The sequence below is a fragment of the Ornithodoros turicata genome, chromosome 10 (genome assembly GCF_037126465.1).
Source record: "Ornithodoros turicata isolate Travis chromosome 10, ASM3712646v1, whole genome shotgun sequence".
Taxonomy (NCBI): Eukaryota; Metazoa; Arthropoda; class Arachnida; order Ixodida; family Argasidae; genus Ornithodoros; species Ornithodoros turicata.
Window position 1 is genome coordinate 16,444,557 of NC_088210.1, and position 22,322 is coordinate 16,466,878.

The window sequence follows — 22,322 nt, forward strand, 5'->3', positions numbered from 1 at the left end:
GTCGGGAAGAATAGGCACAGTGAAATGGTTCACGTTACAGTTGTAATGATCATTACGCAGTTGTTTTAAATTTATTTTTTTATTTTTACTAACAATTATGAGCGTGAATCACTAGCCGCATGATTTCTATGTAGCCGAATCAGAAGCTGTAGCATTCAGCATCCCAGATAAATAAGCGTAAAAGAGTCCATCTTCAGCAGCACTCATTTTCAGACTTTTTCTCTCATGTTCCCCTTCTTCCTGGAATGAGAGAGACCCGCATTTTGTCAATGATCCTGCACTGAAATTACACTCAGAAAGCAACATGTTGCAACAAAAAACAAGACCTTATAAAAACTTGTATTAAATCTATTTTTGGTTGTGTGTGTCTGTTACTGGGAACAAGTTTACAAATACTCAACTTCTGCAAGTACTTCCTCACGAGGCAGCATTTAGAAGATGTTCTGCGGGCACTTTACGTGGGACTAAAGTTTGTGTGCTAACCACATCCAACATGCCTGGTAAAAACAGGTTTTAACTGGTTTAATCCCAAAACACGAGACTCCACCCATTCACATCCAGAACAATCCCTTGCCCTGCTGTCCATATTAATTTTTATTTCAGCATCTTCCTGAATTCATACAGATATCTCTACATACAAAGGTGAAAGATACTGTTGGGAACAAGAACAAAAAGCCACAACATAGTAACCTCACGAAGTTCCCAGCTTTTGCATGTATGTTATGTGTAATCTGCCGAAATAAACTGAACTGAACTGAGCCCCCACAAAAATGAGAACCAACATACTCACACAGGTTCAACAGGTACAGTCGCAGGAGGTGGCTTTACAGTGACCTGAAATTATGAACACGTAAACACACTGCTGTCGTCCGAGATTCTGTCAAGACGTTACAGTTTCGATCTAAACGAGGCAACACGCTGCCTACCTGATACTTCAGCACTTCAGGAAGGGTGACAATCACAATGTCGACGACCCTGAAGGCAGTGATAACGTCAACCACGTCTTCGGCATCACCTTTGACGGACTGGTAGCGAAGTTCTATAAAATTCTTTCCGTCTTCTTTACGGTGAGAAAAGCTTTTCGTTCCAAGTTTCTGCAAAGAAAAGTTAACATACCTTCAAGCAGGTGCCTGTGACGTAATTCTAATTGCGAGCCTCCTCTCTCCAATTTCCACCTATGATGAGTGACCACTTAAGTCCTACGATTGGGACCGCCCACTCATCCGTGGAAGGCTCCTGCGATTGGCTACCAGCCTTGTAGCCAATGTAGTGCCGGCTCTCTCTCTCTCCCCCCAGTTTCCACTTGGCCGCGCTGCACTCCATTCGCGCGCACAGAGCGATTCTTGTGTGGGGGCAGGGCCGAATGTATGATTTATGTTGTCACTGACTATAGTAGTATACTGAGTTTTTTTATCGTATCACTGAATGAGAACTTGTAAGTCCAGACTGTCTAGGTCTACGTCATCTTATGGTTTAAAAAAAAATTCACGATGACGACGATGATCCGGAGTACCGAGAGTAAGTGTTTCCATGGGGTCCGTCAGTGCACAGTGTGTGTACAGACCCTTAGTGTCTTCGGGTTTGTTTTTGAAAATTGGGCAACAAAAATCAGGTTCTGTTTCAGGCGCTATCAGGTAGGATAAAAGATAGGCAAAACTGGGTTGAAATGTGCTTAGCATCCTTCAGTGCTTGTACTGGTCACTGAATTTGAATTTTGAACATTTTTTTTCTTTCTGGGTTGTACCCTGATGATGATGATGATGATGATGCAAATCTGAGGGTAAGAATGAGCTTTACTGGTTTTACTTAAAACACAAGGCTCTGTGTGCAAAGCTTGAGATGTCACATTTTAGTTTCATTGTGCCTTCCATGCCTTACACTGGTATGTGTGGTTAACCATGAGGATCCCCCCTTTTTGAACCGAAAATACTGTTCTGTTACACTGAGAAACGCAAACGAGAAACTCACATCACAGTAAACCCTTTTGATGATGCCTAGGCTCAATGAGAGGACATCAAATGCATGTTCTAGGACACCAGTTACCATGGCCCTATCTTCAAACTTCTTGCATTCCTAGAAATGACAAAAGAACAATTAGAAAATTGGAAACGATTTCTTCTTTTTTTTTTCCGACTGTGTCAACACATCTTATGTGTCATGGTACACTTATCGATAACAGGACTGTGGCTTTTTTTTTTTTTGTCTTTTCCATCGTGCTACTTTGAACCAAGTCTTTTACTGTGCCTAACAATCCTAAATTTGCATGTTACAAAACAAAAAGGGTCACATGGTGCAGACAGAAAACACTGTCACTGTGGATGTGTCACAGGCAGGCAACCATGCAGTATAGCTTCGCTGCACTGCGGAAAATGCGATTTCTGCGGCACCATCCCACGGCCGCCTGGCAACAACTCTGTGATTACAAAACAACACCTTTGCATGCCGACTGTTTCTTATCATCACATGCTCCCTGGCATAACTGAGATACATAAATATCAGTGATGGCCAGTAGATAACTACATGTAGTTAAACTACCTGATTGTAGTTAAAAAGTAGTTATCAACTACTTGCAAAAATGTAGTGGCAACTACTAGTTAAACTACTATTTTAAGTAGTTAACTGCAGTAGTTAGGTTACTGAAGGCGCCAACTACTTCCGATTTTGTCACAAGCTTTACGGCACGATTGTGCTTCCGACTTTTGCCTTGAGCTACTTGTTGGATGAGCACGGAAGTGCAGAGCAATTGTGTCGCGCATATGTACTAAATCTTCACTTTTAATGCTTGTCTAGTGAAGCCTCATTTGCTGTGAAATAATTCTGCAACTTACTTTATCGCGTAGGCACAGAAAGAATCCCGCCGCAAGCTTCGTATTTGACGATCGTAGCAATGGCTTGAGCCAAAGCTTATTATTGCTTGTGATTCATATTTAGGTGTCCGAGAACACTACAAGGGATTGGTGTTGGTGGACAACGTTAGGTAGTTATGGATGTAGCTAAACGACATTGCAGTAGTTAAAAAAGTAGTTTTAACTACTCCCCTGAAAAGTAGTTGTACTACTAGTTAAACTACTCAATCACAAAGTAGTTAGTAGTTATAGTTAAACTACTGTAGAAGTAGTTAGTGGCCATCACTGATAAATATGTCTCACAGGAGCATTTGACTTCAGACAACTCACTGTGAGTCCTCGTACTCAAAGTCAATCTATTTCGAGGGTTATATGCATTTTTAAGTAGTTATTATGCGTGCAGCTGGCACAACGCACACAAAAATAGGGTTGGCAGAGGCCACCTATGTTCTTTCGTCCGCCCAGTCTCATCGTTGCCCTCAGACTCAAGGTCGTGTTGCCTCTGCCAAGATTACACCAGCTTGCTTGCATTCTGCTTTTGACGTCAAGAATAGGGTGCCCTGATAGCTCTCATCTGTGTCTCTTTTTTTTGTGTGTGTGTGTTTGATGCTCAAACTCTGGCTATTTTCTTTGTGGATCTAGAGGTGCGCAAATATATTGAAATTTTCGAAAACGAATAATATCTGCAAAATTGCCCTTAGAAAATCAAACCGAATTTCAAATACCACGTCATGGGATAAAGGCTTCTAGACGTAACAATTAAGCCCGGGTAATCTAACATGATCACAGTTGTATGCTGCTGGTCCTTAGAAAAATGCCCCGGGACAGGCCCTTGAAAAGCGTTAATGAGGAATATGGATTATTGTATTGGCTTAATACAAGGCATACATGCTTATCTGTACATGTACATACAGTAACGTTATTTTTACAATGAAACAATGTGTTTTTCCGTTGGAAAGCAGACGCCAGCATGACCCGATTGGTAGGACACTTGACTGGCAATCAAGAGGTGCCTGGTTCAAATCCTGCCGCTGTCTTGCTTTTTTCAACAGCAACCATTGTTCTACTGCTCAATGTGTTGTTCTCATGAGGCAAACTGAAGACCATAAAATTCGACAAGTTCAAATATAAATTTTTGAATACACATACGAATCGAACTTCGGAGGTACTCGATTCGTACTTGAAATTTCCAATATTCTCATCAACCAGGTTTACCGCATCTATGTCATCTTATCTGTGCCTTGATAGATTAGTGCACGATGCGAGCATGCCGCATTGTTGTAAGCAGCTCCACCTGTACGTGGTGACATGAACGTGAAGCGGACACAAGAGGATGTGGTAGCCTTTGAGCTAGACGGACCGTTAAAAAAATGCATGGGATCAGATTTCGCTTCACTTTTGGTTTTGGTTCTGTGAGACAATGTTTGAAAAAAAAAAAAAAAAAAGCCATGAAAGCTGCGAACAAATGGTGATCAGTTGGCAGAGTTTGAGGAGGGAGAGACCCCGTCTCATATTTTTATTTATGATATGACCAAAATGTGTAATGATTGCTTAATTCACACCATTGTAAACCTGTGAAACCTGAAATGACAACCTACTTCTCCTGTAGTTACCTTAATAAAAATGTAGAGGAAGAGCTCTGTACTCAGTTCTCCAGCAAGACGTCCATTGGTCTTCTTGTCATTGCAATGGCTGGCCACCTTCTGAAGCTCTTTCGGACTGCACAGGGGCAGAGGTGCCTTTGCTGCGGGTGAAGACAGCACACGACGTCAAGCGACAAAACGAGTATTCCCTACAGAAAATCTACAGTGGCTAACATTTCGAGCGTAGAATCGGAAACAGGTGAGAGTCACACAGCTAACACTGACCCACAGCTGCCGCAAGTTGCCTGTGAACCATGATATCGGCGTAACGACGAATAGGCGACGTAAAATGCGTGTACAACGGCACATTCAAGGCATAATGAGCGTACAGTTCTGGGTCGTCCCGTGTGCCGGAGCAAAAATACTGGGCCATCTGCAACATATAAAAATATCGAACGTTAGCCGGCAAACTCAAGTCAGGACGGCAGAAAGGCACACGAAAGAAGTGCCGATCCGACCGCGCACCTTCATGGGCTTCGAGAGAAGATTTGTCAGGACGCAGACTACTGCTCTTGAACCGTCACCCTCCAGGGTTACTTTCCTCAAGCTTTCCTGCAGAGCACGTAAATTAGAATAATCAGGAGCTTTTATCTCGACCTCGGCTTTGTAATACGAGCATGATGCATATTTTGATGCATATTTTGTGGGCATACCTGTAATGCTCCAGCTGACGCAACATCTAAGTGGATACCGTGCGCTGCGCACATTGTTACCACCTCGTACAACTGTGCATCGTCTGGGCTTGGATGGCAACGCAGAAATGCTTTATCTGGATACGTCTTGTACAACTTGTGCGCAACCGCCATGTTGGCCAGCAACATGAACTCTTCTATAAGCCTAAAGCGAAGATTGAAGGTATAAAAATGTGCACATTCCATGCAAAACTGAGGACGTGAACTCTTATTTATTTATTTATACTACTAGAGTACAAGAATATATATATTAGCCTTATATAAGCCTAAGTAAACATTGAAATTATAAACATGCATATCTTCCACGTAAACTGAGAAGGTGCCTTATTTTGTAATGTAGGCAATATGAAACTTGAAGCATTCAAGATGGACAGTTATGCGAAAAAATAACCACGAATTACACTTACTGATGACTCTCCGTGTGTTCATAGATTGAGAATCCCACGGGGTAACAATTTTCGTTCAAGGCAAACACCACTTTCAGCTGATCCAGGCGCAGTGCTCCATTTTCAAACCGCCGCTTGCGCAGCAGCGTTGCCATGCGGTGCAGCGTGCAGACAGCCTTGGTGAGCTCTTCACCGGAGTGGTTGTCGTGAATAGGGGGCAGGCCGTTCAGTGAGCATCCCTCGTCAGGACGGTCCAACATGGCCTGTAACACACGTATGCGTGGAACAACGTGCGTAAACCTTCACGGTGTGACGATGTTCCCTTGTGACACAAAGCCATGGATGTCGCAGTTTCAAACTGCTGGTTGCTTCAACCTTCCTGAAATCCCCTATTTGCGTAACACTTCATGTCTGATGAAATCCTAATAAAGTGTGTTTATCGGGTTTTACGATTTTTCAAATTTGGGGGGAAAATTGGGTGCTATTCACGCATGAGAATTCGGAGAGAAATCGGGCGAGGGAGAAATTTTGCTACGATCTCTGTTTGATATGTCATCGGGGAATTTTCGGGTGAAACGAAAGGCATGTGAAACAAGCCACAGCGGTGACACTGGTTCGAGAAACAATAATCTTTATATTTCCGCTTGGAACTGGGTCAGTGAATGACTGCGGTATTCAAACACTTGCCGAGGAGGAGATTATAAAAGGAGGACAAATAGGTTGTCCCAAATATAGCTCTCTTTGCTGATATTATGATTCACTTTTCCGACGACTTTACCTAGAATGACAAGTTGAAGGACCGCAAGGATTTTGGGTAGATAGATTCGGGTTTTACCCAAATTCTTGAAAACTTGTTCAGAACGATCGCGAAAAATCGGGTTTAACCCGAAAACAAAGAACTCTAAGTGCGTTCTGTCCTGACCTGAGCATGTTCGTAGCTGAGCTTGCAGCAGGACCGAATGACGGAGCGACCAAACCATTCTTCGACTATCCTGCCTTCGTCCGTCATCTTCCACACGACCGAAAAGGTCAGCTTGTCCTCGCCAGGATGCAAGCTGCACAGGTGGTCACACAGCAAACGTGGCAACATTGGCACAACCTGCACGAGGGTACAAGGCAGAAACACCACTAAGAATTTCCTGCCCTCGCAGTCAGCACCGATTCGGGAGGGAACAGTCGGGCGGAATTTGGTTTAACCAACGCCACCTAGGTACAGAAGGCCTGCTTAATGCCTCCTCTCCCTCCTTTTCTACGTGGACATATTTAGTCAGAATTTGTCTGCTGCAACGATTCGCCATTCAGAGAATTCAAGAACTCGCAAATCAAGACAGCTAACTTCGCAAAGTTGTACCTATAGACTAAAAGTGAAACATGCTTTCCAGAAAACCAGTCTTGAGAAAACATTTGAGACGGTTTTGTGCTTCATTTTGATTCCCATTTAGTATGCAGGGACGTTCGCTGCTTGCAGACGACAGTGGCTGCCCATGCGGCTGACGGTGGCTCGTCTCCATGGCTATGACGTCTGAAAGCACGTGCGCGATTGGCTACGGCCGTTGAAAACGCGATCCTCATTGGTTGACTCTTAGTTGTTACGTCACGGCGACGAGTAAGCAGGCTTTTTGTATCTAGGTGGTGTTGGTTTAACCCGAAAAATTCAGAAAAATTCATGAGTCATGTGGCAGCTTACCATTTGAACAAGGTAGACACTAGTGGCCCTCCTCTTGGCAATGTTGTCAAGACAGGTTCCCTCCTTGACAAAATACGTCACGTCTGCAATGTGTACACCGATTTCCCATAGATCTCCCACTCTACGGCATGACATGGCATCGTCCAGATCACGAGCCGTCTTGGGGTCGATTGTGAAGACTAACTGGTCCCTGAAGTCTCTCCGGTTGGCGACCTCGCTCTGCAGGAATAATGATGTATACTTCACAAATGGGCAGCATGCTTATATAGCGTAAGTACTGCCTACTAAAGTGTAAGTACTGCTTGTAAATAAAGCGAGTAAGTGCGGATGTGTGGCATTTGAGTTTCTTCTTGTTAGAGTTACGGGGGCACAAGAGTTTAATGCATGAGGGCACGGCCTTCATACCTCAGGGCCTATGGCAAGGCCCTCTCTTGTATTGTAAACATTTATTGTAGCATAGTCATGGCCGTGTGTTTTAGGGAAAAACCCGGTAAAAACCCATTTTTACCCCCCCCTCCGATTGGCATTATTGGCACTTAGGGTAAACCCCCTCCCTCCCCCCCCCCCCCCCAAAAAAAAAACAACAACAGAAAACTTAACTGGCAAAGTGCAAATTCAGCCACTAATACTGGCACTGGAGGACTGTAAAACGTGAGAAGCGCCGCTTTTTTTCTTTTTTAAATTTCCACCCGATACTGCCCGATTTTGCCCAGTTTTACAGCCCCTGAAATAACACTGGATTTTTACCCCTGATTTTCAAAAAACATAAAACCTGAAAACGCAGGGCCCTAAACATACTGCAAACACATTGTCATTACATTACCTTGTACACTATCCCGTTTTTTGTAGCGATGCATACACAATCACTTAACCAATATCAATACATGCATGGTGTTTTTTTTTTTTTTCTTTTTCCGTATCTACTTTGTGGCTCCTTCCTATATGTGTAGTATTTTTTATTGGTAATTAAAAGTTCCCAAAACAGGGTACCTCAACAGTAGAACTACGCTGAAGCAATTTCAGAACAAATCCGTAGGTAGGCATTTATGTGATTAGTTAAAGAGTTTGAGCCGTATCTGCTGTGCATGTGACATGTCTTATAGTTAGTATTACCTCAGGCACCGACCAGTTTTCACTGACGTCAAGATCGCCAAACACATCTTCTGGAAAATCGCCGTGATCAACAGAGTACGACTCCAATATGGCCTCTGTTTCTACGCTGACGTCTCCACTCTTTCCCAGGAGCTTCCTTAACCTCCTGTATTTAACCACATTAACTGCATGAGAATTCTACGTCGATCAAGTTTCGTCGTCTGCAAACGGAGACATACCCACGAGCAAAGTTCGACTCCGGCAACCATTCTGTCAGCTCGGCCAAGAACAGCGTATCCGCGTAGTCTCCTGGTCTGTGGAAAAACGCTGCAAGAACGATCAGATACAGAATACAGATCCATAATACAATCCATCAAATAATCCATAATCAATCAATAATCCATAATACAGAGCAGTTGCACAAAAGGTAGGAGGTAGTGTGCAACTACACTGGGACACTTCACTATTTTGACAGCATAACTAAACACGAGAGTATTTACCTGGTGGACACTCCTGTGATGGAATCATCATGCGTGGAAACCGCGAATCCTTTGGAGAGAACAGCACCCATGTGGGGTTGTTGTCGTTCAACAGCTTCAAGTGTCCTGCTGTTACCCTGGAATTCTTGCACTCCAGAATGTGAACCACCTGGCAAGTGGAGCAAAACAAGTTGTAAGAACTAGAGCTGTGAGAATATTCGAAATGTCGAATACGAATCGATTACCTGACACTATTCGCAACCTATTTTCAGTATTCGAAATTTTTGAATAGTACAGATGCGAGGTATCGTTTTCGCAATTCTGCAACTGGGCTTCGCCTCATTGCATACAAGAGTTCGGTGAAGCCCACTTCACGTTACTGCCTTTGATCTTATGGCTCCATTTTGCGAGTCGGCTTCACCTCATTACACTCTGGTGCTAGGCGAAGTCCGCTTTACACTGTTTACAATATTCCGTGAATGTATAAAAATACACAAATAAATCCGTAAATAAATAAATCATCCATTATACGAACATGTTATCCATTGCGTAGGCATACACTGACACGTGTTCATTCGCCGCGTCCCACTTTTTAAGATATTTCGAAACCATATATTTTTAGTGGTATATTCTTCGACGATTTATTTTCAATGGCACATTTATGAGCAATATATTTTTAAACCACGTTTTATGAGTGGGTTATTGAGTGCCTGTTATTTTTAACAAAGTTATTTGTGAAATTTATTTTAAAACAAACATTTTTTAACCGTATATTTTTAACACGTTCTAAGAGCCGCCACCCTCGCTGCTATAGCCTCCGAACTGTGGTCACTGATTAGGGTTACAAACGACATGGCCTCTATAATGCAGCAGGTCGTCGTCTCACCTTGCCCGTCTTCTGCACAAAGTGCCTCCACGATGGATGCCTCATGATGTCTACGACGGAGAGCTGCTCGTACTTGCTCTGTTCACGTAGCCGTGCCGTCGACGTTGTGGACGCCGAAGCCCCCGACATCACCGGATCTGGCTCCTTTTTCGCCTTCGTTTTCTTTCCTTCCTTTCCTTTGTTCTTTCTCTTCTTCTTCGTAGACGCCTTCCCCTTGTTCCTTGTGTCTCTTGCCTCGAGCGAACAGCGCGGAGGCGAGTTTAGAACGTCCTCCACGATACTTGCATCCTTGCCACTTACATCTACGGAGGAATCAACCTTGCCGTCCACTTTCGACACGGGTCCCTGCGTGCGGCTCGACGTTGAGCCGGTCGGCGGAGCACAATTCGAAACGCGATTACGTTCTAGCCCCGCACCTTCACAAACAGTACTCTGCGGAGGATCCTGACCCACAGGATCAACGTGAACAACGTCCGGCACCAACAGAACGTCCTCTTCGACGTTGTTGTTCCGAGCGTCCTGCGCCGCCCGCAGGAATTCCATGTCCTCTATGTGCTGCTCCAGTATCAGGCTTCCGCCACTCTCGTTGTCGCTCTGCGATTGGTCGTTCCAATCTTCCTCGCCGGTGAGTTCGTCCGGCGCGACGACCCATTGGCCCGCATTCCTTCTGCACGCTTCCAGTTCTTCCTCCGGAACTTCGAGGAGTTCCTCCGGAGAGAACACCACGGTGGTGTCATTGTCGTCGTGCAGGGCCCAGGGGTCGCAGGACGGGTCGTCGTCCTGCGGTCGAGGGGCGACTTTCTCTTCCGGCCGAGGCGGAGATACTTCATCGCCGGTGCCGAAGTTGTAGTGTGCGCCGGATGGCGGAATGGGAGTGAGGGTGGCTTCCAGAGAGCACGGCATGGAAACTTTAGTCTGTGACGATTTGGAACGATGGCCCTTCTTCTGTTTCTCCACGTATTCCTGTACCTGCCCTAAAAGCCGCTCAATTCCGAGAACCTGCGGCGTTAAGAGAGCACGCGTGAGAGATCGATACCTGAAAGCTTCGATATTTAACCTTATTTTTTCCCAGTATTATGTGCGAGCTAAATGGAACGCAAGTCGCGTTACACTGAATGTGACGCCTGCATTCGAAATGCCTGAGGGAGCTTCATTGCTACTTTAGTAAGAAAAGATTACCCAGAATATCTTCAGAGACGCAGGAGACGCGCGGGTGCAAAAACAGCGAGTCTCAACCTCCCTGGGTTCACAGCTAGACAAGTCTGATTTTTTATTTTTTGCACAAAAACTACTTGGCCAAATTTATTAGCTTTTCCACCAGTGACCATTCCATACAATAAGCGTTCAAATATATATAAAAAGAATAAAAGTTTCACACTCCCGATGGGACTTCACTGGTCTGACCTGACATGAAATTTGCAGAGTACAGAATCCATTTAGCTATCGCAGCCACCCATACGTGTGACACTTCCCCTATGTTCACGCTGGCACTGCCACTCATTAGCTTTTTCTTTCGTGAATTACTTGTTGACACTGTCCCCTAGGCTTTTGAAGGCTCTATGTGTTGTGTTTGTCCCTAGACGGAGCTCACCTCAGCTCGTTTGCCCATCTACATATTCGTGCAATATCACAAAAGTGTTTTAGGTACGTTTCTTGGTTGTTGTTGCATAACAGTTAAACCTCAATATAACGAAACGGTACACAAGGAAATTTGTGTTAGAGCAAAATAATTTGTAGTCCCTGCCAAAATTATTATCTAAACTATATTATCACTAAACTACATAAAAAACTCAATTAATAATAAAATAATTTATATAAAATAAATAATAACAAAAATAAAAGATAAAAATCTAATAAAACTGAGTTATAAACAAAAAGAAAAACATTGGAGACTTCTTAAAATTTAATTAGGTACAAGTTTTCGGGCAGAGCCTGCGCTTCTTCAGGTCATTTATTCAATTTTAGTCTCATGTAGTATTAATAGTAGTATTAATTAAAGACTCCAGTGTTTTGCTTTTTGTTTGTGATTTTCCCCCTTGTGGATCGACACTTCTGTCATTTTCTTCTCTGCCAAAACTAAATTATGTAAGACTCGTAACAAAAATAAATGAATAAATAAATAAATAAACAAATAAAACTCAAACTCAATTCACTGCCATGTTTAGTCAGGCTCGATACAATGGAAGAAATCGTGTTCCCTGTGAGCTTCGTCATATCGAGGTTCGACTACACTTTCAGCACAAGCGCCATAGGCATCCGTGAGATCATTGGAACCCGTCAATACCTGCACTAAAAAAAATATAGGATAAGATGCATAGGTACCTCTATGGTATCTGGTGGGCGTACAAAAGGAACGTGGGACAGCCCATCCCAGTTGGACCCTTGAGACAACGGCGGAGAATCGGAGAAAAAGTCGTCGTCGTCCTGCAGGTGCCCACAACCGTCCCCTTCTGCCTCATCATTTTTGTCCAGCTCTGGTACCGAGCTAAAAGCGCCTTCATCTACAGCTGAATTCGTCGACGACTGCACATTTCCGTCGGCGGGACTCTGTTGTGGTTCATCCGCGTTTACGGGTTGTGTCTCTCGCTTTGACGCTTGAGAGGCTGGAGTGAGAGACGCCGCATCCCAGTCTGGATCTAGAACTTCGAGAATGGAGCGATGACTCTGCTGTTCCCACTGGCGAATCTTGTCCCAGTGAATCTGAACGGAACAAGTGACAAAGTTTGAGCCGTCTCCTCATTGTACGTTGACGTACTCACCTTCCACTGAGACTGGGGCTTCACTAAAACTGCAACCACATCCCCGTTGAGAGCACGGTTCCGGTCATGTAGTCCGCCAACATATATGTCCATCTGACTGTCCTGCAACAATTGCGTTTTCAAACAGCCGATGAATACGATTTCCAGGAAGTCACCCCTCCAAAACTGCTTGCAATATGTGTGCGTGAAGATTCCAATATAACTCTACATGAAATACTGTAGTTCACGTTCGCATTTTGGCATATTCTTCTTGTACGATAAGCAATGTACAATAAGCCGAGAAAAACACATAGTCTCCAGGATTATGCATACTGGAAGTTTTTCCACCCGAATTCGCATAAATTTAGAGCACCCAATTTTTACCCACCAAATTTAGAAAAAAATATTTCCGGAATACTGCAGCCTCTAGTGTTCATCCATGTTCAGCGTCGGCCGACAATCTACTTGGCAATTTTTTTCGTCCGAAAAGTGCTTAGATATTAAATAAAAGGACTCAGCACTGATTCCACAGCAATGGATGCTCCGGCAGCAACATCATCAGTGCGACGTCCCTCCCAGACAGGAAGAGTGAGAGGATGGCGCACAGAAGCTTTGTTTCCGCGAGTTCTTATGCTTCGCGCGGCTGCAGCAACCCTTTTCTCAAGGTCGTGCTTGGATTGGTGCAAAACCTTGGCGGTGAGAATGACATTCTTTGCCTTTTTCCAGAGAGGGAATTCCAGCTTACTCTCAACATCCGCCGTCTGCTCGACGTGCTTGTCATACGTCAATATTTCACCTGGGATTTTCGATACTGTGGTCAGTGATCAATGAGGAGTACAATGACACCACAGTTTTGGAATCAACTAGAATGGGTGCGACCACCCCTGAATGAACTGTCCAGTGTACTGGTAGGGGACAACTTCCATTTTGTTTTGTGATTACCTTTGCAAGCCAAGTGCAGCTCGAAGTCATACCCGCATTAATCATAGCTAGCGCCTGACTTTTTCGGGTTTTATTTTTGGCCAAATTCGATTGGTAAATATCGGGTGATATTTTTCATTTGAAAATTCGGGTGTATTCGGGTGATTTTTTTTGTTTAATAAAAATTTGTCTTAACATGGAACTAATGTTTAGCAATGTTATCAAATTTTATTTTAACGCACGCTTATGAGCGTGCCACGCGACCCGGATGTTTTCGGGTAGATTCGGGTTACACCCGAATTTTACAGATTTCGTTTCGCAGGTACGGGTTTACCCCGAAAAAGTCATGCCCCAATCATAGCTTGAAGTTACACCTGCCACTTGCACTTTGTGACTACATCTAAAAGTGCCACGCTCGTACCGGAGCCCCTACTGCGCAATTGTCGCAAGAAAGCTTAACAGAAGTACACTGCCTCTCAAGGCTTGCGGAGTAACCCTGTAAGTTTAGAACAGTCTAATGGAATGCCACATGCGTGAAGGCGACATGAAACACAACGCTTCAGAAGGCGTGATGGCCAGGCACGATGGCAACAGCAGCTTTCGTAAGTGTCTATTATCTACGGTGAGGTACGGATACTGCTCTGCACCGATTGCGCTACTGATTCACAGCATCCTTCTACCGTCTAAATCAGGCTTGAAAAGAAATCAAATCAAGTTTGAAAAGAAAATGCCTTCGTTTGGCTCATGCAGAACCAGGACAGATAGAAAGGGCAAAACTCTACCAGATAATAAAGGAAACGGAACATATGTATATAAAGCTGTTTGCACACACAAAGCACATACAACACAAGCTGAAACACTGTACCTCTGAACTCAAAATACAGTCACACTCGTACATGTATCCAAGAACAAACGTGGCATAAACCAGCTTCCCAAAGGGAAGCAAAACAAAAATGTTGGCTTGGCCTGGGAATTCATTTACACAGTAGTTGGCACATCAATTAGCTCAAGGAGCAGTAAAGGCAAAATGGTAGGTTTCTTTTCAGGCAGAATTTGCAGGAGAGGGGCCCTAGGCAGGGCAGGGGTGTATGCATGCACCATGAGGTCCCATGAAAATGGCCCATTCATTATTTCAATTAACACTATATCAGAAATTTGCGGTTTGCACGCAGGTTTGCTTCCCTAAATATTCACTACGTTGAGGTTCTACAGTATTGGTGAGCAAGATTTACGTCCAGGCTATGCGCTGCACTGAGCTTCTTTGAGAAAGGACAGAGCCGGCAACAACGCTTCCTTTCGAAGGTGCGCATTGAGGAAGTCTTTTTCATACCGCCACCGGCGCAACACTTAACGATGTAAGCAATTAAGTACTAAAAAGGCATCTCGGTTTTAAATAATTTCTTGCAATAAAATCATGACCAGAGGAAAAAAAGGCACTCCTCCCAATTTGGCATAGTACTGTACTAAGTTTTTCCGCTATCCCGTCGCAGAACTTCACAAAGATTACAAACAGCAACGATCTTTGAAAGGAACAATGATTAACGAGCAAGCTAATTTACTTCAGAAAAAAAGAAAAGAAAAGAAGCTGTGGCATCGCGCTACCAGTAAAAATTCCAGTCATGATGCAGGCACTCTACACAAGTAGCACATTCTCATCACACAAACGGTTCACGTGCAACCGCAGTAGAAGAAGAATATACCACATAATATGTATGCTGCAAGACCAGAAAGAGGGGGAGGGGAAAAAAAATACAGTGGTGTGCAAAAAAAAGTTGCAAATAAAAAATGAACCAAAACCAGCATCGAAGAAGGAGCCTAATGTGCTGTCCATTCTTGCCTGTCCCCCCTTCCACCACGGAAGGAAAAAAATGGAAAGAGAGAACTACCGAGGATTACCGGCGCACTGATAAAGGAGTCCTCGTAGTTCCGCGGGTTGATGCGAAGGACACCCTGCAGACAGAAACGCTGTGTCAGGACTAAGCTCACGAATTTTGACAAGATAAGAGAGCTGCACGCATTTACCTCAAGCACTTCACCCTTTTTTAAGGCATGTTGCACCTCACACAGGGGCATGTAGGCATCGTACTGCAGAGGAAAAAAAAAGTAATTAATGAAGTGATAACAGTGTGAGAGGTGCCGCAGAGCAGCGGCAAACAGGCAGTTTATGTTGGCAGCATAGTATACAGGGTGTTTTTTTTACTTGTTACAGAATTTTTGTAAAAAAACTAGCAGAGCAAAATAGATGTCGCTTTTGCAGTTGAGTTATATGGCCAGGCGAACATTCTCTCGAAGAGTATATAGCTACAAGATCACTAATTACCTGAAAATCTCAAATTAACTCTTTAATTATGGGATTTCGTGTAAAAGCGAGATAACACAATGGGAGATATTCCTCGATGAAAGTGCGTAGTTCTTGTTTCGGCTCATTTGCATAGCGAAGTTCAGTGATTGATATTTCAGCACACGTGCGCGTTTAAAGTTTTTTTTTTAAAACATAGAATGGCTTTCAACGAGGAATTTCTCCCGTTCTACATCGCTTTTACACCAAAATCCCCTAATTAAAGAGATAATTAATGAATTTTAGGTAATTAATAATCTTATAGTGACATACGTTCTTCGAGAGAATGTTCGCCCTGCCATATAACTCAACTGCGAAAAGGGCATCTATTTTGCTCTGCTAGTTTTTTTTTAAATAAAAATTCCGTAACGAATAAAAACAAAACACCCTGTACAACAGTTTCTTGCTTGTAAAGCCAGAGCAACGAGCTATACATGTGACAGAACAATAATTTTAATATTTTTTATATTTTTATTTTTCATATTTATAAGGGCTTGGGGCTATGTCTCATAGGAAATAATCCTCCCATTCATCAAACAACAGTGGTCTACATAACTGAGAATGATTCGCTGCTCATAATGGCTACGTAGCCGACACTTAGCCAACTGTCCCGACGACTTCCCAAAAAAAAAGGGGGGGGGGGGGGGGCGAGATGCGTTTGTAAAGTTGTAGCTGTACTGCTTACCTTTGCATTCCTACTCTTGTTCCTCTGTTTCTGTGAAGTCGCCAGTGAAAGACCGGTGCTTTCTTTAAGAAAATAAATTAATAAATAAATAAGCAAGCATGCAACAAGTAGGAGGGTGATGACCACCTGGTTGAAGCATAATACAGCTGGTCACCTACCAGAGACTGGGCTATTTGAATGGCCCGTTCCCAATGACGATAGGACGCTAGAAGGTGTGTACGCACTTCTGTAGCTCGCAGAGGGTGTTGATGTGCTTTCAGACCCAGACCTAGTAAACACAGAAGAGCGTGTCCCACTGTAGTGTACCGGTACTAAATCCTGTTGAACGTAGAACAGCCCTGCTGGCAATATTATTTGCCTCCTGTCGAGCTACTACGCTCTTACAAATGAACTTCACCACACAGCACGCTCCTAGACAACCATAATCTCGAATGATATCGTTATCTGCCTTGATTTGTTGAAAATGGAAGGCGTACGCCTTTTTTGTGACACTTACGCTGTTCAAATCCTAATTGTATATTGTATCATAACTGCAAAAGATTCGACAAAACAGGAGGACGGAAATGAGGACGCAGTACACGAACCTCGTACATCGATGTCCAGCATGGCGCGACCTCACATCATCTGGCAAAAAGTTGCCAACCTGTGGCCTCGGATCAGAGAACGCCCTGTTCCGAAGATCGGGCGGAGTCCAAGCACTTGAAGAACTACTACTTGAGCTGGAGGGCACTGGAATACGGGATGCTGAGGCAGAAATAGGAGGAGGCGCTCCGTGTCTGGGAGGCGATCTCAGGTACTGAAGGTCACCCACTGTGTGGGCGCCCTGTGGGCTTGGAAGCAGAGAGGACCGCAGCTGTGGCACGTGTTTCCCCTGCGAGACCATTGCCCTTGCTGTTGAACTCGCTCGTGAGCATAGCTAGTGCACCTCTCGTTCGTGGAATAGCGGAACAAGATGGCAAAGAACGCACAAGTCACTTCATGTTGTATGTATTTGTCCCTTCTGTGTTGTTCCAGCCTCAGAACATCAGTTCTTTCACGTTCAACAGTTGCCGCCTGCGTCGATCCCGTCGTATGAATGTGTGTATGAGTGAGCAAAAATGTAAGAGTGAAAGGAGGATGAGTGAGAGAGAGTGGCTGGTTTGTCCCTTCAGATGACGCACCCTGGAAGTCGCTGAGAAGGCGTGTTAGCTTAGCTCAATTGGTAGAGCCCTGGACCGGCAATCCAGAAGATGTGGGTTCGAGTCCTACAGCTAGCTAACCTTTTCAGTGACTTTCATCTTTCATCGTTAACTTCATGTTGTTGCTGGGATGTTAACATACTACATAATAGCAATGTTAATAACGTAACATTGTTGCGCTTATTTGAGTGTTTTTGTTTGTAGTGTGTTTGTGCTTTGTACTCCTGTACACCCCGCTCCTACCCAGGACTCTAGATGGAGGCATGTAGTATTTGAAAATAAATAAAATAAAACAAAATAAAATGAAGTAACAATCTTTTCACAGTGCTACCTTATTGCTGACTCCGTCACTTCAGCAGTCTTATGTGTATATCTTCTCACGTTAAATTTTCGACTTTATGCACCCGTGCAAAAGAAGCTGTATCACGGATCGAATACCTTGGAGTGCCTGCCAGATGTGCGGCTGGGCTTGGTGTCGAAGGCAGCGTCTGGACTGGACTTCTTTGACTGTCTGCGAGGCTGAGAAGATCCCGTCCCCCTTTGTTGTTGTTGGCCCCCTCTTCGCTTTGGGGTGGCACCCTCCAGACTTAGGTGATTTAAGCTGCGATTCACGTGTGCCACGCGTTGAGACTCGCTGCCTGGGGGAACCGTGCTGTCCTCCATATGCTCCTCATGTGGCCCTCACCTCTCTGCACACAAGAGAAGATACTATTAGTAGTACTGACGTGATGGAAGCATAGTTGTGCATCTAATCACTCAATTAGTGAAGGGCACAAGGACCTGAATCATTTCAAAAGATGTACGTGACAAGGCTGTTTATTTTGATTTTGATTGAATTTTCCCGACAGGTGTACCAGGGTCTTGCACAGGATTGCGTTGGTCTCACCTGTCTCTGCTGACTTTTAGGGCTTCTCTGCCTATTTCTTTCTTTTTTTCTTTTTTTGCAGGTGCCTTGGAGGTGGTAAAATTTCCAGGGAGTGCTGAGGGAGGGGGGCTGAAAAAATCCTTGCCTCCTTGCTGGCTTTTGGGGTATTTTGGGATTTCTGCTGTCTTCTATACTCTTTTCTTTTTCTTTTTTAAGGATATTTGTGGGGGCGTGCCGGGAAAATACCTGAGTTATACAACAACCAGTTTCTGTGCGTGCTCACTGAATAACTCGATATTCTATGGAGTCTATCATGTAAGGTAGTCTTGCTCGCGGGTTATCACATGCACTTTCCAGAGCTCTGTCTACAGAGCTTGGAAAATGTGCAAGATAAGAGAGTTCTCCGAAATCACAGAGATTAGACAAGGAACTGGTCATACGCCTACCCTATATTGCGTAGGCAACCTAACTGATCTTTGGTGGTTTAGTTCAACACACTACTTCTCGAAGCCGCCCCTTATCAGGGAAACAATGGCTTTGCGCTGCTTACACGGCTTACACCCGAGTGTGATTACTGGGGCTATGCCGATATGAGCATACACATAACCATTTCTTTTGTAGCACTTGCATCCCAGCTGCGCACATAAGCCGTGGACGTGTGTAGTAGATAACAGTTGTGTGATATGTCACCTGACATTGTGCAAGTTACACAAAGCCGTAACAATAACAAGTTACCCAGCCTGTCCGCCAATCTTCGCATAAGAGCCAGCGTGCAAAACCCAACGAAACAGACTGAAAAACCACACGCAGATCTTCAGTGACGAATCGAAAGATAGCAAAGGCTTACCTTTGCAATCCTTCCGCAAGAGATCTCGAAAACCAGGTGCAGAAACTTATTCTACGCTTATTCGACGGAAGCCAACAGCACTAAATGGCGGCCATCGCTTGCCGATGTTTGTGTCGATGGACTTGCCAGACGCCACGACGGCTCCACCACCGAGTGTAACCGAGTATGCGGACGCTCGCAGAAAATCCATAATCGTGCAGGCGAAAGCAGAACAGTGTTCGGAAGAGACGCTGCTCGAGATCGTGTCAAGTATCACTCTATAGCAGCTGTGAACCCGTTTGCGAGGCAATTTGTTGGCTGCATTTTATTTGTGACACGAACGTTCAGCGTTGTGTCACACGTTGTGTAGAAGTCCGATACACGACCCCATGGCCAACAAATCTGCGCTTTTTACTAATCAGGACTGTGCTCCTTCAGAACGCTCTGAAAACTAATCATCGCAGAGAATGATACCGTTATCACTCCTGAGCAGGGATTTTCACAGCACCCCCCAACCCCCAAATTTTGCACCCCCCCAAAAAAAAATTACAGCACAGAAAGGCCAAAAACGCCACAAAAGCAGCAGATATGGGCGTCACCCCGCCCCATAGATGAAAATCCTGGGAATCATTTCCAGTGATTTATCCAGACCCCCCCCTACACCCCCCTAACACTTCAATTGTTCAGTGACACCCCCTAACTTTTTCACCTTGCGATTTCAGCTTTAGACACATGTCGGTAAGCTGTAATGACGTAGCTACAATAATGACCTCTCCCCCCCATTTTTTCCAACACCCCTTCATGCTTGGGATTCTGGATAAACCACTGATCCTTGCTCCTGATTTGTAGAAAGCGCGCGTGGCGTATGCCTTTTTGTAGCAATTACCAATAAACGTCACAAAAGAAGTAACGATGGATGTCATTCAGGATGGTTGTTATAAGAGCATGTTATGTGGTGGAGTTCTGTTCTTTAGTGTTGGTGCCCCAGAGTTCCTCTATGCCTCGATTCCTCAAGCACAGTGCTATCGAAAAGAGGCTCTGGAGAAGGGAGTGGTCACCACATTTGACCCACAATGGCGTTTCGGCAATTTCGAGTTTCCCCATTGGTGGCGCCTTTTCTCAAAAGTACCCGCAATGCAACATGAAGGGAATCACCACCCACCACCACCACCACCAAGGGAATTTTCTGGAGCGGTCTACTGGTCCAGTCTTCAACCGAGATACTACAAGCATGTATAGGTAACTAGTACATATATAATTCATCAGTATATGAAGGGTCATTGCATAATGGTAGGCAACACTGAGGAAACACTGTTTCTTCCGGAGCTCGGCAGCGAAGGGTACGACGCTCAACGCCTTTCCTGCACCTGAACAGAATAAAAGAGAACGAAACAATGATGGCATAAATGCGAGAGAACATAGCTTATAGCTTCGCGGCAAAAAAATTGTAAGTACCGGAAGAAGGCGACGCTGGTGACACCGCCTGAAGATCGAAGACACTTTCGGCCTTCGCAGCCTTCGCCAAAGAATTCCGCCCACTCCGATGACGCTTGTAGACTGTTGCTGGGACAGTACACATCTAATGGAAGCAAGACGAGATTTCGATTGAAGGGTTTGGGAAAGCATGTTTGACTGCGTATGTTTCACGCAGCCACTTTCGTAATAAGATTTACAAAAACGCGCTTTCCAAAGCTCGACAGGCTGAGTGCGGCGCCAAATGGGGAATTTTCTCGCGGAGGACCAGGCAGTTACCATGGGAACAGGTACGCTTCGCGCCGTCCCATGAAGAAGTGCGCGCGCCGTTTTCTACGATAATACCTCTTCCCCATGCACGTAGGTCAGCTGTTTGCGCAGCTCTCCAGTTTTCCTCTCTCCCCTGTTGCCCGTGGAGCAACCTTATTGATCACGCTCCCATGTAAGGGGCGCGGTGTCTTCTGTGGACCCACGCAGACATACATGCTGGTCTATGAATTCCCCTTCATGCTGCCTTGTGAGTGGACAGACACTTCGTCACGTGGTTTCTCCTAACTTTACCAACTTTACCCTCTCCCTGCGCATTAAACATATCCCCCCCTCTCCCTGCGAGTGTCTGTCTGTCCACTCACGAGGCAGCAATAAAAGAGCATTCGGTGGCCAGCATGGGTCCACAGAAGAGACGTGCGCTTCAACATTGCAATGGCGCCCGGTTATTTGGGAGTAGGACCAATGAGGTCGCTCCATGAACAATAGGGAAGAGAGGGAAACTCAAGAGGTGCGCGGACAACTGGCCTACTTGCATAGCGGATACCTTTCGAACGCAGGATCGCATAGGCATGGGATTTTGTTTGGACTATTCAGGTGAGAAATCTTCGCATGAATTCCCACAATTATAGTGGGATCGGGAAAGGGAATTGTGATTGTCTGATTGGGAATTCCTTTTTTTTTATTACGTGTCGTGGGTGTTTCTACTAGCACTTGCTATTGACCCTTCGGCAAGGTCTTCTATGTAACGTTAAGTAAGTAAATAAACAAACTCATTCCACAAAGGTGCATGCAAAGTGCGTATATGCAAAGCGCTATACAGTCAAGAAGTACGCATGCTGTTCTTATGACTCAAAAGACAAAACGCTATCACTCTGAATGCCTGGTCAGCTTTGAGCATGCTGTGCGGTGAAGTACTATTTTGAAAGCGTATTGTGTAGGGTAAGGGTCAATCATCTCCCAATGTGATTGTACTCCTGCAGCCGTCGACAAACAATGCAATGTACAAACAGTACTACCACATGTACGAAAGATGGAACCGCTGACATAGAAAAACTCACCCTTGAGCCCCAGATATTCACGTTTTCGATACCTAACGTAGGTACTCTCCGAGGGTACACAATCAACAGCCGTAGAGCACAACATGATAAGACAGAACACGTCGCCAGAGAGTCCAAATAATCCGAGATGTGAAGCCATAATAACACCAAGGCTGCGCTTGATCGGCAGAAAGCGCCCGCCGCGCTTACAGCACATAAATCCTTCAAGCAATCATGACGGCTTCATTTGAACGGCGCGCACAGCACTTTAGGTTGTCTC

General features: G+C 44.7%; 1 protein-coding gene, 1 long non-coding RNA gene and 1 other non-coding gene across 3 annotated transcripts; 1 reads left to right on the forward strand and 2 right to left on the reverse strand.

The window, feature by feature from the left end:
* Positions 1–60: 60 nt before the first annotated feature.
* Positions 61–19,408, reverse strand: LOC135370689 (DIS3-like exonuclease 2). Its single transcript, XM_064604484.1, has 24 exons — positions 19,284–19,408; positions 18,010–18,260; positions 16,978–17,264; positions 16,552–16,661; positions 16,394–16,455; positions 15,393–15,455; positions 15,267–15,320; positions 12,471–12,572; positions 12,034–12,411; positions 9,712–10,710; positions 8,847–8,994; positions 8,586–8,673; positions 8,368–8,512; positions 7,255–7,473; positions 6,490–6,666; positions 5,589–5,830; positions 5,143–5,326; positions 4,955–5,041; positions 4,715–4,862; positions 4,460–4,590; positions 1,969–2,073; positions 927–1,094; positions 791–834; positions 61–240 (listed from the first exon to the last, which is right to left on the reverse strand). The coding sequence occupies exons 2-24, from the start codon at positions 18,232–18,234 to the stop codon at positions 210–212; spliced, it is 4,197 nt and encodes a 1,398-aa protein (XP_064460554.1). The 5' UTR covers positions 18,235–18,260; positions 19,284–19,408; the 3' UTR covers positions 61–209.
* Positions 17,577–17,649, forward strand: Trnaa-ggc (transfer RNA alanine (anticodon GGC)). Its single transcript has one exon. It is a non-coding gene; the product is annotated as a tRNA-Ala (tRNA).
* Positions 19,409–20,496: 1,088 nt separating the features above from the next.
* LOC135370704 (uncharacterized) lies at positions 20,497–22,305 on the reverse strand. Its single transcript, XR_010415432.1, has 3 exons — positions 22,064–22,305; positions 20,718–20,841; positions 20,497–20,629 (listed from the first exon to the last, which is right to left on the reverse strand). It is a non-coding gene; the product is annotated as an uncharacterized LOC135370704 (long non-coding RNA).
* Between the last annotated feature and the right edge of the window lie 17 nt (positions 22,306–22,322).

Excerpts from the sequence above, each read along its gene's own strand:
- LOC135370689 (XM_064604484.1), bottom strand. The coding sequence starts at position 18,234 with ATGGAGGACAGCACGGTTCCCCCAGGCAGCGAGTCTCAACGCGTGGCA. Across the intron at positions 8,674-8,846 it reads ATCACAGGAGTGTCCACCAG|CGTTTTTCCACAGACCAGGA; the intron begins GTAAATACTCTC and ends TCGTTCTTGCAG. Across the intron at positions 241-790 it reads ACTGTACCTGTTGAACCTGT|GAAGAAGGGGAACATGAGAG; the intron begins GTGAGTATGTTG and ends CTCTCATTCCAG.